The 19,468-nt window shown below is 41.9% G+C and overlaps 1 protein-coding gene across 1 annotated transcript in view; it reads left to right on the forward strand.

Moving 5' to 3' along the window:
• The window catches only part of LOC136655956 (uncharacterized), a 64,557-nt gene that overhangs the window by 19,864 nt on the left and 25,225 nt on the right, over positions 1 to 19,468 (forward strand). The window contains exons 2-5 of the mRNA XM_066632712.1: positions 197 to 288; positions 2,148 to 2,259; positions 5,035 to 5,112; positions 12,269 to 12,357. Of these exons, the coding sequence (XP_066488809.1) occupies positions 2,182 to 2,259; positions 5,035 to 5,112; positions 12,269 to 12,357 (245 nt within the window). The 5' untranslated portion in view covers positions 197 to 288; positions 2,148 to 2,181. The remainder of the gene's footprint in view (positions 1 to 196; positions 289 to 2,147; positions 2,260 to 5,034; positions 5,113 to 12,268; positions 12,358 to 19,468) is intronic.

Here is a 19,468-nt window from a genome sequence, read left to right on the forward strand (position 1 = left end):
GTTACCAAGGGATGAGCCCGCCCAGGGATGGCACTGCCTGCATTTGGGGGAGGCGTCGCTGCTCCAGCCATGGACGCCGGTGCGCAACTGGAGGTAGGCGCGCTGCCCCCCCACCCTCCGCATGCCTGCCTGCAGGCGGCTCGCCACCGGCCCCTCTCCGCCCCTTCCCCCTTCACGCGTGCCTTTTCTTTTGCAGGGAGGAAGGGGGCAGTCCTGGGAACGGCAGCGGTTCCGCAGAGCAGCCACCAGTGTCGCGCATCTCTGCGGGCTGGTCTTGAGCAGGAAAAGGTAAAGGCAGAGCAGCTCCCGTCCCCTCCCCCTCGCCTCCGGGATGACGGTGGGGGGGGGGTCTCCTACCTAGAAAGAAAGAGGGGAACAGTACAAACTCAAAAGCCTGCCCAGAAGCTATATGGAGGGGGGCCACACTTGTCTGTGCATCCCCCATAAGTGTCTGCCTACAGCTGTCCCTACTAACCAAGGATGGCAACACACTCTGCACACACTCAGAGGCACTCTCGTTACTCCAACCTTGTGATGGGGCTGAGACCTATCTCCCTATATTTACACAAGCTAGCAAACTGCAGGAGCTCAGCTCCTTGCAGGGTAATTGGCAGCTAGAGTATCTGATTTTTGAATAGCCTCAGGGCTGGAAGCAATTAGTTATCTGCTCTTTTCATCAGCCTTTGGCGACTCACCAAAAATCAGGTCATGACCCACCAGTGGGTCACATAGTTTACAGAAACTTGAGCAGTTCCTAGTCTCATAAAAAAAAAACCCAGAAATAAATAAAGCAATTCCTCATGCTCTGAAGAGACACGGATTCCTGTGACCTGCTCTTCCTTTAAGCCAGGAGTTAGCCTTTGATTGCAGTGGGTGGGCTTAAGCCACTGGTGTTGTAAAGTGGTCACAAAAGAAGAGAATGCCCCGAACATGTGCCTGTTGCATTTCTCTATTGGTAAATAATTATGCCCAGACTCCATGCATAGTTATATTCCATAAATGTACATAGTCCATAAAAGGGGACTGACCTTGGCAGACTTGACCATTATCCTCTTATTTTAGAAATTAGCATGCTTACTAAAAAATAATTGCTATACCACCATTGCTCCACTTCAGTAAGTCATAACAGGAAGTAGCAGATACTCATTGTCTTGATGAGTCCTCATTGATAGACCTCCTTCATCCCTCCCCTCACTTAGGTTCACTCTTGAAGTTAGAATAATTTTTGCTAGTAGTTGCTATGTGATTTTAGTAGGAATCAGCTTGACTCATGCAGCTGGAGGTTGGGGAGGAAAACCCCAAGCCATAAATCTTAAGCTTGTCCAGAGGAATCTAATAGTTCATAACAAGCAGATGAAAGATACCAGCTAGGGTTGAGAATTTGTGCCACAGTAGTTGCGTGGTTTTGTAGCAAGTGTTACATGGCATGATGACCTAATGGTTTCATGAGCAACTGAATCTTATGATTCTTCGAACAGGATAGACATATGGCTGAACTCAGTTAGCCGCACAATCTTCCCATCCCTTTTGGTCCCAATCATTGTAAACTTCAATTTTGACCAGATTTATTTCCAGTTGGCTTTCCTGCATCTATTCCTTGACCATTTGGCAATGGTCTAAGTTCCAGTATGGATGGATGGATGGTGTGCTTGGGTGAAATAGCTAGACTCAGAAAACATATATACATCTTTTTAAATTTAGATCTGGTACTACAGAGATTGGAATATGGTGGTTTTTGCATTCTCAGTTTCTCTTATTTTTATCATGGATAGGCTGTCTCAGCCTAAATATACCTAGACTTGTTACCTACAACTGCTCATCTCATCATGCCATAGTAACATAGTCTCCAAGGGTGATTTATAAATAATTACTCAGGGGTGTGGTTGTTTCTCCTTCTCTTCCTCCTCTATGCTTTTGCTACTGCCAATGATCCTTCCCCAGGCTGCTGTCTTGGCACTGTCACAATTGCCTGTAGTCATATCCTTAAATTAAAATGCATGCCTACATAAACTGTAAGAGGTTTTTTTTTTTTTAAAAAGGGGGGAGAACTGCGCATGGAAGCAGGATAAAGATATAATCAATGAATACATAATGTCTAGCTTATTTATTTTCAGAGTTGTTCATCATGTACCTTGTTTCTCTTGTAGTTATACTGAAAGGAGTCCAGTAGTGCAATGGGCAATGTTTAACCTAAAGAGGCAGATGAACCTAAGAAGTGACCTTTTGTTCAACCTCAGTGATTATTCAAAAAAACAGTTTGTAAGTACAGTATTTTCTTATGCTTTGTAAGAGTTTAATCTCTAAAAGCAGAGGTGCTGAGGCTCTCGCTAAATGGCCTCAGTCAAACCTCAGTCTTCCATCCTGAATATGGAGATAGTAACACTGGCTTACCTTGCAAGATTGTTGCAGGGAGTAACAAGATATATGTAAATCATTGGAACAGTTGAGATGTACCATATATGTTGAGCCAGATCCATAGATGTATAATCCATGGATAAACAGGATTTGGTTCCATATCTTCCTGATCCAAATGTTGGAAGCTCTGATCACTGCATCTCTCTCTCTTTCTCTCTCTCAGTATTGCTGACACATTCAGGGCAATGCTTAGTGCTGGGGTGCAAAATACATTTGGGAGGGAGAGGGCATATTTTATAACTGTATATAATTTAGGTTTTTAAAGAATGTTGTTAAGCAGTTATAAATGCCATTTGGCAGAAAGGTGGCATTCAAATTGTTTAATAAATAAAGATCAATAATTTCTATCTTAGAATTTTATTTGATGTAATTTTGCTCAAGTAAAACAATTCCTGTATTTCCTATAATTGCAAAGTGCTACATTGGTCCACAGCCTTGCTCCATTGCTTTGCTTCTCCTGTAGAAGTCACCTAGAAACTACCGTAATATAGCGGGGAGCAGCTAATATACTTTTTTGTTTTGTTTTAAATAGCTGTAAATTAAGAGGCATCTCTAGGCTTGACAGCTGGCATAACTCACTAGCCCAAATTGTGGATGCAAATCCAGACGAAACTGGATCTCTCCGTTCTAGGTTCTGCCATGGACTCACCGAGGGGCTAGTCATGAACAAAAAGCTTCATTTTCCTATCTGCATAATGGAAGAAACAGTGCCAAGCCTTGAAGGACTGTTGGAGGATAACTTCTCAGTTGTAACACTTGCACCAGCTTGCCTTACTTACATTACTTACAAGGAAATGTAACATTTTATAATCCCAAACCTTTTGATGGTTGGCATGCCCCATCCTAAGTACTTATTTTTCTGGCACAGCAAATCAAATGATTGCAGTATGAAAGTGCTATATTAAAAGTCAATATTAACAGATGAGATGCAAGACAGTTCATGTATTTTTTAAAGGTGGAAATTTTGCATTTGCTGAGTCTTTTGGTCAGAGATTTCTTTGAATATTTTGAATATAGTCAGTCCAGAAAGCAATGAAAACAGTTTACATGCTTTTGTTCAGTAATAAGGTGCTCAGTATCCCCCCTGGGGCCTGGGGGTAAGAATAGGCCCTCAGTTTGGCTGTACTTGTCATAAGAGGCAACTAAACAGCCACCGGGTAGATGGGACTCTTAGCCTGGGAAGGCAGCTCATCTGAGAGAAGGAAAACTCTGATCCCAAACCTCCACTGCCTTGTGGCTACATCCAGTTATGGAAAAGGCTTCAGGAGTCAACCTCGAGGCAAAATCTGGAGCTGGAGTCCCTGAGGCAGTTCATGGCTGAACACAGTCACGTTCTGGCAACTCCTGCAACGCTGCTGGAACCAACCGTATTGGCTTCTGCCTTTCCATTAGACCATTTCAGCGATGGGGAGAGGGGGGATTTGCTGCATGGGTAACAGCCTATCCTCCATACCTACTTTACCCAGGCTTCGCGCACTGGAGAGGACACTCTGTTCGTGAACCACCATTCAGAGAGCGATACCATAGTATTCAGAAACTGAAGGATGCCAACATGGAGTATCTTGCCAAATTAAAGCCTAATGTTGGATGTGCTTTCAGTAAACTAGTTACGGCTTGGATCCAGAAAGCCCATTGTATAAACAGAAGGTACTTTCGCTTCTGTAGGGTCTTCCATTTCTTCTGATTGTCCCCTCCAGCTTCAGCCCACTCACATCAGATTATATTCCATTCAGGCATGGCTTCAGGAGACACAAGGAACTTCAGTAGGGAGGAGGAGGCAAGAAAATCCTGTTGTACTCTATTCCCAGTTCTCTAGATCCAAACCAGTGGATTAAAGTCCTAGTCATAATACCTTTTATTACCTTTTATTACCTTGCATAATACCCTTTATTACCAAAATACCTAAGAGATGGCTGCATTCCTATACACGCCTAGGAGTCAGTTCCATTGAACTTAATGGGTCTTAGTAGTCACACATAGTATTGCACAGTTAGTCTGACACCAATCCAGTGCATGTTTACTTGGAGGTACACATGGTAGTTGTTGTTATTACTTGGATTTACTCTCAAATAGGAATGCATAGGATTGCTATCTGAGGCTTTACTCAGGTGCATACTTACTTGGGAATATGCCCTATTAAACTCAATGGGTGTTTCCAAGAAAACATGCATAGGATTGGGCTGTGCATGATTTAAGTCTCAGGGCACAATCCTAACCCCCTTATGTCAGTGCTGGAAAGCACTGACATAAGGGCAATGCAGCTCTGAGATAAGGGGACAAACATTCCCTTACTTTGAGGAGGCCTCTGTGAGTGATACCCAACTGCAGGATGCAGCTCATGTCCCATTGGCACCGCTATGCCAGTGCTGGAAAGCACTGACATAAGGGGTCAGGATTGCGCCCTAAGTGTTCTATTATATGTGGAATATTTTCATGAAGAAATATCACTATAAAATATCGTGTTTCCAGAAAATGATGTGACTCCAAGATAAACACAGAGCTGAAAGATGTTCCATGACTACAGTGTTGAAAATGTCTTAAGTATCCAGGGTGACATCTAGGCTATGGACAATGAAACAAAAAAAATCACTGGGTAATGTTTACCTCTCTTTTGTGTAGCAGAAGAAAGGGTTTGAAAAGCTTAAGCGTCTGTTACGTATTTGTCCAAAACAAAGACGACAGCAAGACCTCCTGCAGGTAAGAAAAAGAAGAGTTAATTAGATGATAGCATTAAAAAACAGAAATATGAAAACTCATGTGCTGAGTTTATTATTTTATATTTGTAGATAAATGTTGCTTTTATGAAATATTTAGCCACAGTCCTTCAGATGATTTTCAGCATCATTTAACTGAGGGCTTATGTTGGCAAACCTTATTTATACATCTGAAAAAAACTTGTCTCAGGATTTATCTCTTGAGATGGCCATTTAACCACATACAAGTTATGACAGTGCTAGTTGTTAGGTTATGTGCATGTGCACCTCAGGGTGATTTGGGTGCTGAGTTACTGTACTCAGTTTTCATCTGTTTGCATGTGTCAAGCACATTCAGCAAGCGATTTTTGCTTGGAAAACCATATGCAGGACCAGGGTGTTCTTTTCTTTTTCTTTAAGGCTGTCCAAATCTGGACCAGCCCCTCATGGGTCAGCAGAGGAGCATGGGTAGGGGATGCGGCCTGGCACAGGCATCGTTCGGACTTCCAGCTGCAGAGCTGGGATGGGGAGGAGATCCTGTGCTTCACTATAGGAAAGATTTGCCCTAAGTCTCCAAAGAAGGGGGAGGAGCAACACTCCCAGTGTGAGAGCCTGCTGGGGGGGGGGCAAGAGGGTGCCAGAGGAGACAATGTAGGAAGGGATGAGGATAGCAGTTCCCTTGCTTAGTTCAAAAAGCCTTCTGTAGGCCAGAGGTGAGGCTGGTTGGGTTGAGGCTGAGAAAGCAACTGGCTGGAGAGGACGCAGAAATGCAGTCCAGCTATTCCCAAGGAGGCAAAACTACCATGAGGCAATGGAGGTGTACCGAGGGTGATGAGAGCCATATTCCAGGTGGGTTATTTGTCTGCAGCAGTGTTTCTCAAACTATGGGTCGGGACCCACTAGGTGGGTCACAAGCCCATTTCAGGTGGGTCCCGATTCATTTCAATATTTTATTTTTAATACATTAGACTTGATGCTACCATGGTATGTGACTGCATTTGGGGAAATGTTACAGTACTTTGAACAAGCTATTATGTATATCCTTTTAACAATGATAGTCAATGGGACTTATTCCTGGGTAAGTGTGGGTAGGATTGCAGCCTAGGATTGCGAAAAATTTTCCTACTTGATGATGTCACTTCCAGTCATAACATCACTTCCAGTGGGTCCTGACATATTCTCATTCTAAAAAGTGGGTCCCGGTGCTAAATGTGTGAGAACCACTGGTCTACAGTGAACAGTGATGGTAGCGAATAATGGGTGCAGGGAGTGGGCGGTGATGGGGGTGGAGTAGACAGATAGGGTTCCAGGAGGGGGGCTGGATCAACAGTGGGTCCCCAGTCTCATACTTTGTGGTGTCATGGCAAAAAAAGTTTGAAGACCACTGATGTAAGCCACTCTGAATAAATAGTAGCATCTAAATGTAATAGTAGGAGGCCTTTGTTTCCAGTGAGTAAGATAGGATTACAGCCTAAGGGCCCAATCCAATCCAACTCTCCAGCAGTTATGCAGCCATGCCAATGGGGCATTTGCTGCATCCTGCAGTGGGAGGGCAGTCACCAAGGTCTCAGGGTAAGATAACATTTGTTCCCTTATCTCGGAGCTGCATTTTGGCTGCATTAGTGCTGGAATGTTGAATAGGATTTGGGCCTAAGTCAGGGGTGTCAAAGTCATGTCATACAGTGGGCTGAATAGTATTCGTCATGCCTGCTGAGTGCTGGAAGTGATGTCATTAAGCAGGAAGTGATGTCTTTAAACAGGTAATGATCAGAAATAAGCCCTTTTTTCCTCACTTGGGAATTAATTTGCTGCAAATTATAGAAGAGAAATTATGCAAGTCTTGATCATATTTCCAAGGTATGGGAGATATCATGTGGGCTGCCCTTTCAGCAGTGACACCCCAGCCAAACTCAGCAGTTGAGAGCAGCTGATGATGAGCAGCCCAAGGGCCAGATAAGAGTTTCTGTGGGCCACATCTGGTTCCCAGGCCTTGACACCCCTGGCCCAAGACTTACTAAACACAATGGGATTGCTTCTGAGTAAAATAAATAACACCATTTTCAAACACCTCTAGTAGTAGTATAATAATAAATGGTATAGGACTGGATATTTCACTCTTTTTTCACTTTACATTTGTAGCGTGAGCTATGGTGTGTTAACTCTTCATCCGGGAGTTACTTGGGCAATCACCTCCCATGTGCTAATGTATAGAGAAACCTTTAATTCATTTTGTTAGCTATCTGTAAAATAAACAGGCTGTTAGAGCTCATGGATTTTTTTGTTTTAAGTGTTTCAATATAAAAAGCTTTTTTGTCAGATACTTTGCAATGAGACTGGTGTTTACAAATATTGACAAAACTTACATTGCATCACAAGGCATTGCTCCATGTACTGTGGCAGGAAGCAACTAGCTAAGGAGTCCTTTTGTATCAGCGCCTGTGCCAGAGATGTATTTGTTTGACTCATTAAACATGTGTCGTGTCATCATCATCATCGTTCGTTGAAACCATTAGCATGGCTAACAAACTAAAATCCACAACCAGTGGATAGTTGCATCTGCTAAGGCAGTTATTTGGATTCTTTGTTCTTAATGGCCTTAGAAATGCATGTAAAGAAAGTACACTATAATTCTAAAACTGGTACTTCTTCTGTTAAAGAAACTCATGATTCCTGTAAGATTCCTGTTCTGTAAGTTCTGTAAGATTCCTCTCTCTCTCTCTCTGACACACACACACACACACACACACACACACACACACAGAAGCTCAAGAAAATGCATAATCTTTTGTATTTTTTATTTAACAAGAAATGTTAAGAATATTTCAGAGAATTCCATTGGCAAGTGTGGTGGAGCTGCAGTTCAACCATGCGTTTTTGCCCAACCCACAGGTGTACACATTTGGTCCCTGTTGCATATATGCAACATTGGGCAGAAATGGCTTACATATTGAACAAAACCAGTATGATGGAGAGGGAACTTTAATGGAAAGTCAGATGGAGACAGGGTTGAGCAGTGAAGTGGCTAAGTTTGCAGACGACACCAAACTTTTCCGAGTGGTAAAGACCAGAAGTGATTGTGAGGAGCTCCAGAAGGATCTCTCCAGACTGGCAGAATGGGCAGCAAAATGGCAGATGCGCTTCAATGTCAGTAAGTGTAAAGTCATGCACATTGGGGCAAAAAATCAAAACTTTAGATATAGGCTGATGGGTTCTGAGCTGTCTGTGACAGATCAGGAGAGAGATCTTGGGGTGGTGGTGGACAGGTCGATGAAAGTGTCGACCCAATGTGCGGCGGCAGTGAAGAAGGCCAATTCTATGCTTGGGATCATTAGGAAGGGTATTGAGAACAAAACGGCTAATATTATAATGCCGTTGTACAAATCGATGGTAAGGCCACACCTGGAGTATTGTGTCCAGTTCTGGTCGCCGCATCTCAAAAAAGACATAGTGGAAATGGAGAAGGTGCAAAAGAGAGCGACTAAGCTGATTACGGGGCTGGGGCACCTTCCTTATGAGGAAAGGCTACGGCGTTTGGGCCTCTTCAGCCTAGAAAAGAGACGCTTGAGGGGGGACATGATTGAGACATACAAAATTATGCAGGGGATGGACAGAGTGGATAGGGAGATGCTCTTTACACTCTCACATAATACCAGAACCAGGGGACATCCACTAAAATTGAGTGTTGGGCGGGTTAGGACAGACAAAAGAAAATATTTCTTTACTCAGCGCGTGGTCGGTCTGTGGAACTCCTTGCCACAGGATGTGGTGCTGGCGTCTAGCCTAGACGCCTTTAAAAGGGGATTGGACGAGTTTCTGGAGGAAAAATCCATTATGGGGTACAAGCCATGATGTGTATGCGCAACCTCCTGATTTTAGGAATGGGTTAAGTCAGAATGCCAGATGTAGGGGAGAGCACCAGGATGAGGTCTCTTGTTATCTGGTGTGCTCCCTGGGGCATTTGGTGGGCCGCTGTGAGATACAGGAAGCTGGACTAGATGGGCCTATGGCCTGATCCAGTGGGGCTGTTCTTATGTTCTTATGTTCTTATGGAGAGTGCAGCTCGAGTGGTGAGAATACAAAATGTACCAGAACCAAAAGGGGAAGATACACGACATCTGATTGGTGATTTATTATCAGAGTGGATCGACACGTCAACAGAGGAGATACTCATGGATCTGGATTCAGCGAGAAGAGTGAGCACTTTCTATCTAAGAAAACATGAACTACCAAGAGAAATCCATGTGAAATTCATCAGAACTTTTTACAGAGATAAAATATTGAAGATCTCACAGGAAAAGGAATGGATGGTAGAGGGTAGTAAAGTGAAAATTCTGAGACATGTCCAATGGAGAGTGAGAAAGAAGAGAAAAGAATATGAAGAGCTAGTAAAAATTTTAAGAGGAAAGCAAATACCATATAGATGGCTTCTCCCAGAAGGTATGTTTTTTCAATTCCAGTCACAGAGATATAATATAAATTCAACAATGAAAGCAGAAAATTTTTTGAGTACAGTGATGAAAGGTGAGACGAGAAATGAAGAAAATGAGGAAGAGGAACTGAGAAGAAAAGAACTAGAAAGTGTAGAAATGGAGCTGGAAGAAAAGAAATCAGATGATTCAGAGACAATTGAGGAATCAGAGAAGGAAGAAACTAGAGGGGCAAGGAGACACTCACTGATAGCAACAAGAAGAAGACAAAAAGAGAAGGTGAATAGTAAAAAGAAACATGATGGTTAAGGCAGGATGGAGTATTTACTCTGTCAACATAAATGGCTTAAATTCACCTCAAAAACGAAAGTCTTCCTTCAATTGCAAAAGTTATTTGCTTTATATTATCCTAGATATTATAAAGAAAATGATGTGTATTTAGTTATTATGATATTAACTGCTGTAAGGATTCTATATGCTAGATACTGGAAAGTTATTAAAATTCCAATGAAAGATGAATTAATAGAGAAAATAATGAATGTGGCGGAAATGGATAGGCTTACAGTGACTTTGGATCAACGGTGTAAACCAACACAGATAGAGCAATGGAGATCATTTTATGCTTGGTTGAAATGGAGTTGTAGATGTATAAGATGGGGCATTTAGATGAATATATTGTATACATGATATATTATATAAAATATGATATGATAGATAAATGATATTAAGAGGCTAAGCTAGAAGAAGAACAAGATTGGAAGATATGTATTGATTAGATATATTGATATATGATTGCCTGCACCCTCCAACGGTGTGTTGTTTTTGTTTTTTGTGTGTGTGTTGTGTATTGAGTTTGTGTTTGTTATGTGTTTGTTTATATGTGTTTGTTTTATTTTGGAAAATAATAAAAAATTAAAAAAGAAAAATGTAGGACATCCAAGAAGAATGTAGGACATGAACAAATATAAGCTAAAAACACTTGTATATTGATTTCATGTGGTTTAATACTATATTATTAAATTTAAAACTTTTTACATATAATTTATTAATTCCAAGAAGACTGTGCGCTGCCTGCTCACAGGGAAAAGGAGAACATTTAAGTTTTTTTTGCAGGACACGAGGCTAAAAAAGAGGACATGTCCTAGAAAAAGAGGATATCTGGTCACCCTGCCCTTTGTTGGGCTTCCTGCTTAGGGAGGGGGAAGAATATGCCCAGAGACCAGTTGTCTGCTGTCCCTTCCTTCACACTCTGGAATTTCCTTGGTACAAGGGAACCAACAGGCACCAGGACTGGGGTTGTGGTAGATAATCCTTTCCCCTTTTTGCTAAGTAATTAGTTGCAAGCCTGGTCTATAAGAACAGCCCCACTGGATCAGGCCATAGGCCCATGCTTTCTGTATCTCACAGTGGCCCACCAAATGCCCCAGGCAGCACACAAGACAAGAGACTTGCATCCTGGTGCCCTCCCCAGTCTCGGTCTGAGACTGAGGCTTTATCTGCATGGATTCTCTACAGACTGCTGCACTGGTACCATCTTTGGGATGTTTCTTGAAGCTTCAGCAAAGGGAGGGAGGGTGTGTGTGTTCACCTTCCTGTCCTTACCACACTACACAAAAATTATTGAATTGTCTTCAGGGCTAGGAAATTATGTCATTAGGAGAGCAAAAGGTCTGACTCGCTAATGGCTGCTACCACAGATCTCGCCAGCATCCTTCCCCCCCCCCCCCAATTCCATTTAAATCTGCAGAACCATTTTGAAGAGCATGTTGTAGCCTTCGGTTTTCAGCCAAGGGAAAGAGTGATGGTGAACTTTGGTCAATAGGAAAGAAGAGTTGGGTAATGGGTTTATTTAGACTAGCAGGCTGGTTTGGAAGGGGGATGATTGTTTTGGCATGTGAAAAGATTTTGGAGGTAAAGCAGTGCACATGGGATGGGAGCATAGATGATGGAGGGTTTTAAGGTACAGTCAGCGCTCAGGCCTGTGTTGGGGGGCAATAGACTATTAGGGACCAGTGAAGGGATTTTTTCCCCATCAAGATTGGGGGCAGAGGTGGGTGACAAATTGTGAGTATGGCCCCTGGGCATTTGCTTAGTGTAAAGTTTGGTCCTTCATTCCATTTGAATTTAAAGCTTTTGCCCTAATACAGGTGTGCACCACTTAACAACCATTTGCATGTATGATAGTGGTCAAAGGACAATAAAGATGCTCTTAGTGAGGCAATCGCATCTCCCATAGCCTGTGGGCAGAGTGTCTGTTTACACAACAGACTCTTAATGCAAAGAAGAGGCAATCTGTAGCCAGCTAGTGTCTGGCAGGGAGCGTCTGTTTACACAACAAAGGCAATAGATTGTACTGAATGTTCACTTAATGACCCAATCGCATACCAACGGGGATAAGAAAACTTATCCCATCATTAAGTAGCGCACACCTGTATAATGCAGCCTTCTGTGCCTCATTGTTTGCTCAGTAATGCAGAAGTACCTACTTCCAGATTCTGCTTGAAAACTCAGAGGATAAATAGTGAAGTGAATAGTTTCTACCATCATATTGGGCAGGATCCTTTATCATGTTTTGGAGACTGCTACCCAATTCTGAAGTTTCTAAAAGGCTTCCATTCAAGAGAGACAATTCTTCACAATGTCTAGCTGCTAGCACAGAATGTATAACATAGCATTGAATCCAGCCTTGTCCATGATGCCAATGTTAAGTATAAAATGTGCTTTTTTCTCCAGATACAAGCATGTTTGAAGACAAACAGAGGTTTTCATGGCTTGCCTAGCAAAATACAACTTCAGCTCTGCCAAGCTTTCATCTACCAAGAGTAAGTAATAAGCCTGGGCGCTACTTGTGTATTGAGATGGGATCTGTTCCATAAGCTTCCTTCAGAAAGCTGGGTCAGAAGGTGAACGTTTTTTCAACAAGGCTGAAATTCTTTTTGATTAAATATTTATCATACTTCAGAAATGCCCTGCCCTGTTAAAATAAAATATTGACAGATGGAAGGCTACATAATACTTCTTTGGTATCCTGTGATTCCAATAGCAGTCTTTTAGCTTCTGAGCCTTTGGTGACTAAGAAAAAAAATATAAGTTTATTGTGGTACTAATATCAGTGGCTGCTACACTCAATGAGAAATGTACATAGGTACAAGAAAACTGTATGGGTTTCCCCCCACTTACACTTTATGATCCTCATGATAAAATGTGAATCAAGGGGGTTTGGGATTTTTAAGTAGAGTGATAATCTTCATTTTCCAGACGGGAACACATAAGTCAGGATGACAACAGTTTATATAAAAAGAAAAGTTGCAGATACCAGTGAGTCAAATGCTTGGCATTGCCCTGATGATTCAAGTGAGCTGCCTAATCTTAATTTTTTGTTCTAGTGCCACAGAATGCTTATCTGTTCATCCTTCACTTAAAAAAAACAAAGAACAGATACACGCAAATACTTTCAAGAGAGCTGCAAACAGTTGCACATCTCTAGAGATGTGGAATCTGTGAGTTCATAACATATATTCTTCACCGCTGCATCTACTGCATTTGAGCTCTACCACGTTGATTAGCTAAAGCTGTAATCCTGAGTTCAATAAGACTTACTTGGGAGTAAGTCTTATTGAACTCAGTGGGGCTCTCTTCTGAGCAGACATGTATAGGCAACTGTGACAGTCCAAGCCTATTCTTGGTAAACGCCATTGAGTTCAGTGGAGCTTAGTTCCAAGTAATCCCCTGGGGGCTGGGGATAAGAGTAGGCCCTCAGTTTGGCTGTACTTGTCATAAGAGGCGACTAAACAGCCACCAGGTAGATGGGACTCTTAGCCTGGGAAGGCAGCTCATCTGAGAGAAGGAAAGCTCTGATCCCAAACCTCCACTGCCTTGTGGCTACATCCAGTTATGGAAAAGGCTTCAGGAGTCAACCTCGAGGCAAAATCCGGAGCCGGAGTCCCTGAGGCAGTTCATGACTGAACACAGTCACGTTCTGACAACTCCTGCGACGCCGCTGGAACCAACTGTATTGGCTTCTACCTTTCCATTGGACCATTTCAGCAGCTTGAAGAGGGGGGATTTGCTGCATGGGTAACAGTCTATCCTCCATATCTACTTTACCAAGGCTTCACACACTGGAGAGGACACTGTTCCAGAACCACCATTCAGAGCACGATACCATAGTCTTCTGAGACTAAAGGATGCCAACATTGAGTTCCAAGTAAAATTGCAGCCCAAACAACTTTTTTTTTTTAGTTTTTTAACTGAGTTTATTTCTTTTGAGAGCTACATCTGTTTTCAATGCAGGAAACTGCACTTTCCATGCTCCTCCTGTGAGCTGACTGAAGATCTGAAGCAGCGACGGCTTAATGTAATGTAGCTGATGTAGTCCCCAGAGCTTGCAATGTGTCATTGTCTCTTACTGGTGATCTGGTCACTGGTGATCTGGTCACTACCTGGTGATCTACCTGGTGATCACAACACCAGGAACCTGTACTTTGTGCCATTGAGACATGTGCAGGCTTGCAGGGGCCTGCACATGACTTTTCAGGTGGCCTGATGTAAAAGAGCAGTGTTCGGTCTGACAGTGTTATGCAGCATTGCAGTTCATCCCCTTTCTACCTCACTTGTATTTCTCCACTCTACTGTGTACAGCCAGAAGTCCGACTCACATCTATATAACAGTAATAAACAGTCAATGTATTGCTTCTGTATTCTAAGGCAAATTATGACACTTTATGTCCTGCTTTTTGTTTTAACTGCACAATGTGTTGCAAAGATTTGTGTGTGGTTAGGAAGGGCCACTAGTAGGACAGTGAATGTTCACAATATTATTAACAGTGACAGTTCTCATCTTTATTGCCAAATTTTGAAATAGGTAGACTTATATCCCTTTATTATTTTTTTTTACAGCAGTCGTTATTGCTAACTTTTATCTGCATATTTTGACCAAAGGTATGAAGCTGGAACAATCGTTATCAGGCAAGGGCACGTGGGAACTGAATGTTATTTAGTGCTATCTGGCAAACTGAAGGTCATTATGGAGGATGTAAATTTCAAAGTCAAGAGTTTCCCCTCTGAAATGTTATATGAAGCAGAAGAGGGAGATTTCATAGGGGTAACTATTTCCTCGTTATCAGTTAATTTGTGGGAAATGCTATGTGTTAATGTTTATATTATTTGTTAAATCTGACTAGGTATTTTGAATAACATGTGACCTCTATCAGTGGGTTCTAACCTAAGAACGTTAGTCAAGACTAAGTACCATTAAAATCAAGGAGACTACTGACCTAAATCCCATAAATTTCAATGAGATTTGGAAATCTTAACATACTGACAGAGCAATCCTGTGAAAGGTTACTTAGAAATGAGTCCCACTGTGTTCAGTGGAGTGTACTCCCTGGAAAGTGTGCACCGAATTGCACTGCTAAAATATGTCATGCCTTCCAGTGCTTCCTGCAAATAGTCCAGGTCTGTAAGCAGTCTAGCCATAAATGTTAATGGCTAGAAACATGGGAATGAGTCAGTGACATACCTAAGAGGGGGCAAGGGGAACAAATGCACTGGGCACCAGGCTAGGGGAACGGTGTCATGCCACCATCCACCCCCACCCCACCACACTCACCCCAGCGCCACCCAGTGTCCTTCACCCAAAGGTGTTCTGAGGGCCAGGGAAGCAGTGCACTGCCTCCCTGGTCCTCCAGAAGTGAGGCAGGAGTGGCAGCCCACAGGAGGGACAGCAGGTTGGTTGGTGGCAGCCTGTGGGGTCGGCAGCCTGTGCTCTTGGCCCGGGATCTACTGGGGCAAGGATCACCACTGAAATGAGTCCAGTGGGGCCAAATGTAAATGTACTTACAAATGTATGGTGTACTGGATAGAGTGGCAAGGCAGGAAGACCTGGGTTCAAATCTGTGTTCAGTCATGACATTCACTTGATGTCCTTAGGCAAGTTGCCTTCTTTCAGTCTAACCTACCTTGCAGTGCTGTTGTGAGGGTAAAAATGTGATCATCCCTTGTATATCACCCTAAAGCTATTTGAAAGAAGGAATAATCATATGTGTAGAGCTGACCTTTCACTATAATATGATGATAATTTTACAAAATTATGAGCCATATGGATAGAGAGAAATTTTTCTTAAAGTGTGAGAATTAGGAATCACCTGATCAACTTGGTTATCAGTTGAGTCAAACAGACAAAAGGAAGAATTATTTTGCTGAATTGCCATCACCTTCACATTGCTTGTTATCATTCGGACACATGTGAATAGCTACTGAAGGGACAGAAAACTAGCCTAGGTGGATCTTTCTCTAGTCATTTTTGTCTCTTGGATGGTATAGCCAGAATTGCCAATACCTATATAGACCTCTGGAAGGCTTTAAAATGTCACTTTCGGTGAGATTTAAAGGCCCTCCGGAGGCCCTAGAAGTCCTCCAGAGGCCCTGGGAGACAGTGTGCAGCCTCCTCGGGCTCTCCGAAGGCCTCCAGACAGGGGGCAAGGAAGTTGCTGCTGCTGCCATCACAAGTGTGCCACATGGGGCATTTGACCCTCTTGCCCTCTGGTACACCAGTGGGACCAGTCTTAAAGCAGAGTTATGAAAAAATGGTTTTATGTTGAAGTTTGAAAAAGTGTGCAACATCCTGCATTCTTGCAATATCTCTTTCTTATGCATAAGAAATTGTCTAAATTATGATATATTCTTGTACTGCATTCTTGTACATACTGCTGTGCAGTCATACATAAAGGTAAACTTTAAAGCTGAAGAAAAACATTATTTTCTTTTCAAGGAAACATGTCTCTTGACTAATACAAAACGCCTGGCTTCAGTTATATGTAAAACTAACGCAGAACTTCTTGTGATAGAAAAAGAGGTATGTACACAAAACATACACATCCCCAATGGTACTTATGTTTGTTTTAGCTTAAAATATTAAATTTATTTTCCCATGAGCAGTTTAAAATATATTTCAAATGTGATAGTGCTAAAGTTTGTCTGGTAGGGGTCCAACCCTAAGCAACTGACCTGACCTCCAAAAACAAACAGTGCAGAAGCAATAATAAGGTTCAAGTAACAATCATTTCAGGATTAGAATGTATATCTAATTCATGATTAGGGGTAACTTCATGAGTTCCCTTCACAGAATTTATCTGCAAGTTAATATCAGAGGGGACAAACCATATGTCCAGGGAATGGCCAAATTCTTTAAACTGAATTCTTCACAGAATTTATCTGCAGGTTAATATCAGAGAGGACAAACCATATGTCCAGGGAATGGCCAAATTCTGTAGACTGAGTGACTAGATTCCAGACAGTTGAGCTGCTCAGAGGCTCCCTGTGAGGGCATAATTGCTGTTCAGCTTGGCTGAGGGTTTTTCAGAGTCTCCAGGGTAAAGAATTCAGCAGATCCCTTATACCCATAGGAAATGGTAGATTATGTTGGAGGCCATTGCATTTGATTTCTCATTTCCTGGTTGGATGACCTCCCACCAGCATGGAAAGAAGGAGCAAGAAGAAAAGCATTTGTATTTCTTATGTCTTCTCTAGCACTGCTTTCAAAGAAAAATTAGTCAGAAGCAGCTCTAGCCAGGTTAGAAGAAGCATGAAAAGTACTTCATCTCACCTGGTAGGCACCATTCTGTGTGGGAAATGAGAGTCTACCATTTTGGGCCAGATCCTATCCAGCTTCCCAATAGCTGTGCCAATGAGGTGTCCACTGCATTATGCAGTGATGAAACAGCCACAGAGGCCTCCTCAAGGTAAGGGAACATTTGCTCTCTTACCACAGGGCTGCATTGCGGTTGCATCAGCAGTTGGATGGAATTGGGCGCTTTATCTTTATGTCAGTTTTTATTGTTTTTATTAACCATTTTGAATGATATTCAGAAAGGCATAATAATAATACAAACAGCAGTGAATAAATAAAAAATGTATAATTAACAAAGAAGCAGCTCTTCTTAGCAGAAGGCATAACTTAGGGAATTCCCAATAGGTTGCATGACAATCACTTGAGCATCAACAAAATTCAACTGTGATTTAGCTAATGCTAAGGCAAAAGGGGCTGTTTTCTTGTAGCCCATTTATTTTCATTTGTAAGAAAAGAAGTTTGGTTTCTAAAAAGTTGACTAATGTTGATTACAAAATGGAGGAGGAACCTTTCCTGGGCACTTTTGGTCATAAGGCAAGAAAACAAATAATGCAGATTGTCTTCAGTTTCTCCTTACTCAGATACAGATAAAGTGAGGCTGAATTAAATGGGGCTTAATTCTGAGTAAATATGCTTCGGATCAATGGTAGAAGTCATAGCCAGCGTGTTGATACATTATCCACTTGTGTTACTGCAATAACAGAAAGACTGGCTGATTTAATTTGTACTGGCAGGTTAATCACTATTTGTCATCTGAACAACACTTGATGTCTTGAAGATAGCAGTTTTTATTGCTTCTTCTGGGACACTTTTTATTCAAAAGATATTTACAGACTCAGTTTATGAGGCAAAGAATCTTGGTGCCAGGAGTCTCTCTTGTCAGTGCAAATGACTCTCTCAAGCTATTTATTTAAATCATGAATCTCCAATAGAATGACCTGTCTGACTTGATATTTTAGATAGCAGGATTTAACCCTCTTTCCCTTTAGTCAGGGACTTGTTCATTTTTCTTTGGCAAAGAGGAAACTGGTCTTGTTAACTATATTATTACATAGTTCATATGCTGAAAAATCTCCATGCAAAGAGGCCCAATTGACACATCTGTGTGTGGGGGTAGTAATGTAAGAACCAGAACAATCACATGAATGCCTGATCTATTCCTTAAAAGCATGTGGGTGGAGAAAGAGAGAAAAATTACATGAATGGGGCTTGCCAGGGGCAAGGCCGCTACACTAGAGGATATTTTGAATCATATGAACCAAGTCACTGTCCTGGTTTAGATGATGATCTAAACCACAGTTAATAAATGAGGATCTAAAATCATGGTTTGTTTTAAATATAGGTTCTAATACCTATAATTAGAACAGTGTTTCTCAACCAATGGTACATATACTGCAAGTGGTAATTGAGATGGTGTCTGGTGATACTTGCAGGATCCCTGGACCTCTGCTGCCTAGCAGTGAGGCGAGGAACACGACACAACAAACAGCCGTAGAAAAAGCATGCTTTTCTCTGTTCAAAAAAGCCTGCCTCTTACGGGTGTTGATTGTGTCACATCTGGCCTCCTAATCCAGAAGTAACTGGTGATGATGTCATTGCTGGTAACTTCCGGTGGTACTTCGAATAGGTGGATTATGTACAGCGGAAGACAAATGTTGAGAAACAATGAGTTAGAATGAACCAGGTTCCAAGTTTGAGCATAATGGAAAATTGAAATTCATTTTAAACCAAAACTGAATGCTTTCGGTGTACAGGTTGTCCCTCGTTATTCACTGGGGTTCCATTCTGGAACCCCTAGTGGATAAAAAAAATCAGTGGATAAAAAAACAATAGAAAAATAATGTTGCCCATCCTTTTTTTAATTTTAGTGTGATTTGTATGTTATTCCTATTCTATTTAAGCTATACCTTGAAACAATTTGAGGTTTTTAGCAGCAGGAGAAGCCAGTGGCTGGGGCTCCCATGTTTTTATTACATAATGTTAGATATAGCCCTGAATTTGATTTTGGAGGTTCTCATCTTCCCAGAAAAGGAAAGTATCTGCCCGTCACCTATGGGGATGCCTAGCTCCACTAATTTTTATGTATTGTAGTATTAATATTTTAGATTCAGTATGCCTTTAGTCCTCTTTTATACTGCAAGAGGCTGAAGCTTAAACTCTATAGGAATATGCCTACTTAGGGGAATTGAATAATGGAATAAAGAAATAAAAAGGTACTTAAAAGCCTTCTAAACTCCTGGGGCTAGGGGAGGCCTCTATAAATGCTTTCATTTCACAACTGCAAGTAGTGCAAATGAACAGCA

Source organism: Tiliqua scincoides, chromosome 6 (assembly GCF_035046505.1).
Source record: "Tiliqua scincoides isolate rTilSci1 chromosome 6, rTilSci1.hap2, whole genome shotgun sequence".
Taxonomy (NCBI): Eukaryota; Metazoa; Chordata; class Lepidosauria; order Squamata; family Scincidae; genus Tiliqua; species Tiliqua scincoides.